General features: G+C 48.0%; 1 protein-coding gene across 1 annotated transcript in view; it reads left to right on the forward strand.

Moving 5' to 3' along the window:
* Positions 1-1,347, forward strand: part of LOC102835064 (protein FAM220A-like) — a 2,955-nt gene extending 1,608 nt beyond the window's left edge. The window contains exon 2 of the mRNA XM_006877988.1: positions 1,036-1,347. Within this exon, the coding sequence (XP_006878050.1) occupies positions 1,036-1,347 (312 nt within the window). The remainder of the gene's footprint in view (positions 1-1,035) is intronic.
* The last annotated feature ends 185 nt before the right edge of the window (positions 1,348-1,532 follow it).

Below are 1,532 nucleotides of genomic sequence, written 5' to 3' on the forward strand. Positions count from 1 at the left end.
GGCCACGTGCTGGATTTTCGTCCATGACACGGGTCCTCAACACCCCAATACCTGCGGTCTGCAACAATGTCACAACAGAACTAATACAAATAAAAATAATAATAACAGAGTATTATGAAGAGTTGTACTCCAACAAATTTGAAAATCTGGAGAGAGAGATACAGTTATAGAAAAACACGACCTACCTAAACTTACACAGAGTGAAGCAGAAAACTTGAACAGACCTATAATAAATGAAGAAACTCATCAGATCATCAAAGAACTCCCAACCAAAGAAAGTCCAGTCCAGATTGCTTCACTGGTTAGTTATACCAAACATTCAAGGAAGAGCTGTCACCAGTTCTACTCAAATTATTCCAGAATATAGAAAAGGATGAAAACTTCCTAATATATTTTATGACGCAAGGATAACCCTCATACCAAAACTAGGGAAGGACATCAATAAAAAAGAAAATTATAGGCCAATATCCCTCATGAACATAGATTGGCAGGACCAGATGCTTTCTGAGCCTAGGACGGCAGGTGCCTTCCTCCGCAGCCCTGGCCCGCTTCTCTGAGCGCGCCAGAGGCCAGTGGACAGGACAGAGACTTGGCAACCAGCGCGGAGAGGGACCAGCAGAGTGCCGGCAACCCCATTTGGCAGGGGCACGTGGTGCGCCACAGAGCAGTTCTAACATGGCGTAGGTTCTGTAGGGCCTGGCTGTCCAGTTGTTGCACTTGGCCGCAGCCCGCTCTTATGGGGTCTTCTGCAAGTGGCTGACCGGCAAGTTGCTCATCTTCTTTGACCTGGCCTGCGAATCAACTCCCCTTACTTGTACATCGTGACTTTCATGATGCTCAACGTCCGGCTGCAGGTTCATATTGAGATCCACTGACTAGCTACCTATGATTATGGCTAAGGTCTGTCCTTCAACCCTGGGAATTGGAGCGGACAAAGTATTGAAGGATGGAAGAGGGACCCTTGGCATCTGCTTCACCAGCCTGGAGAGGGAGGGAGGCACTGGCTCGGGCAAGCCATTCTTAGGACTTGATTAGAGAACCCAGAAGGAGAACCCTTACCTGTCAGACCTACCATCCTGGGTGGATCAGTGTGAGTTTGATGTCAGTGGAAATTCACCAAATGTGGCGTTATCACTGGAGATGAGAAATTGCCTGAGTGAGGTCCCAGATTCGCAAGAATCTATAAGAAGAAATAACAATTCAGCAGCAGCTCTGAACAAGACCGAGGCTCAGTCCTTTGCTCCCACAGAAGAGTTGAGTACAGAGGCTCTGGTGAGGCAAGGGCCAGAAACAGGACTGGGGGGCGGGGGGCACCGACTGCCAAGGAGAGTCTCGGGTGTGGTCTGAACATCTCCAACTGCCACAACTACCATATTATCAAAAATAGAATTTGCTGCAGTTGTTGTTGATGTGAAGTGCCATCGAGTCAGTTCCAACCCATAGCGACCCTGTATAGAGTTTCCAAGGAGCACCTGGTGAGCTTGAACTGTCAACCTTGCAGTTCAAATGGCTTTGCAGTCTGGTGCATTAAC

Source organism: Chrysochloris asiatica, unplaced genomic scaffold (genome assembly GCF_000296735.1).
Source record: "Chrysochloris asiatica unplaced genomic scaffold, ChrAsi1.0 scaffold00763, whole genome shotgun sequence".
Classification (NCBI taxonomy): domain Eukaryota; kingdom Metazoa; phylum Chordata; class Mammalia; order Afrosoricida; family Chrysochloridae; genus Chrysochloris; species Chrysochloris asiatica.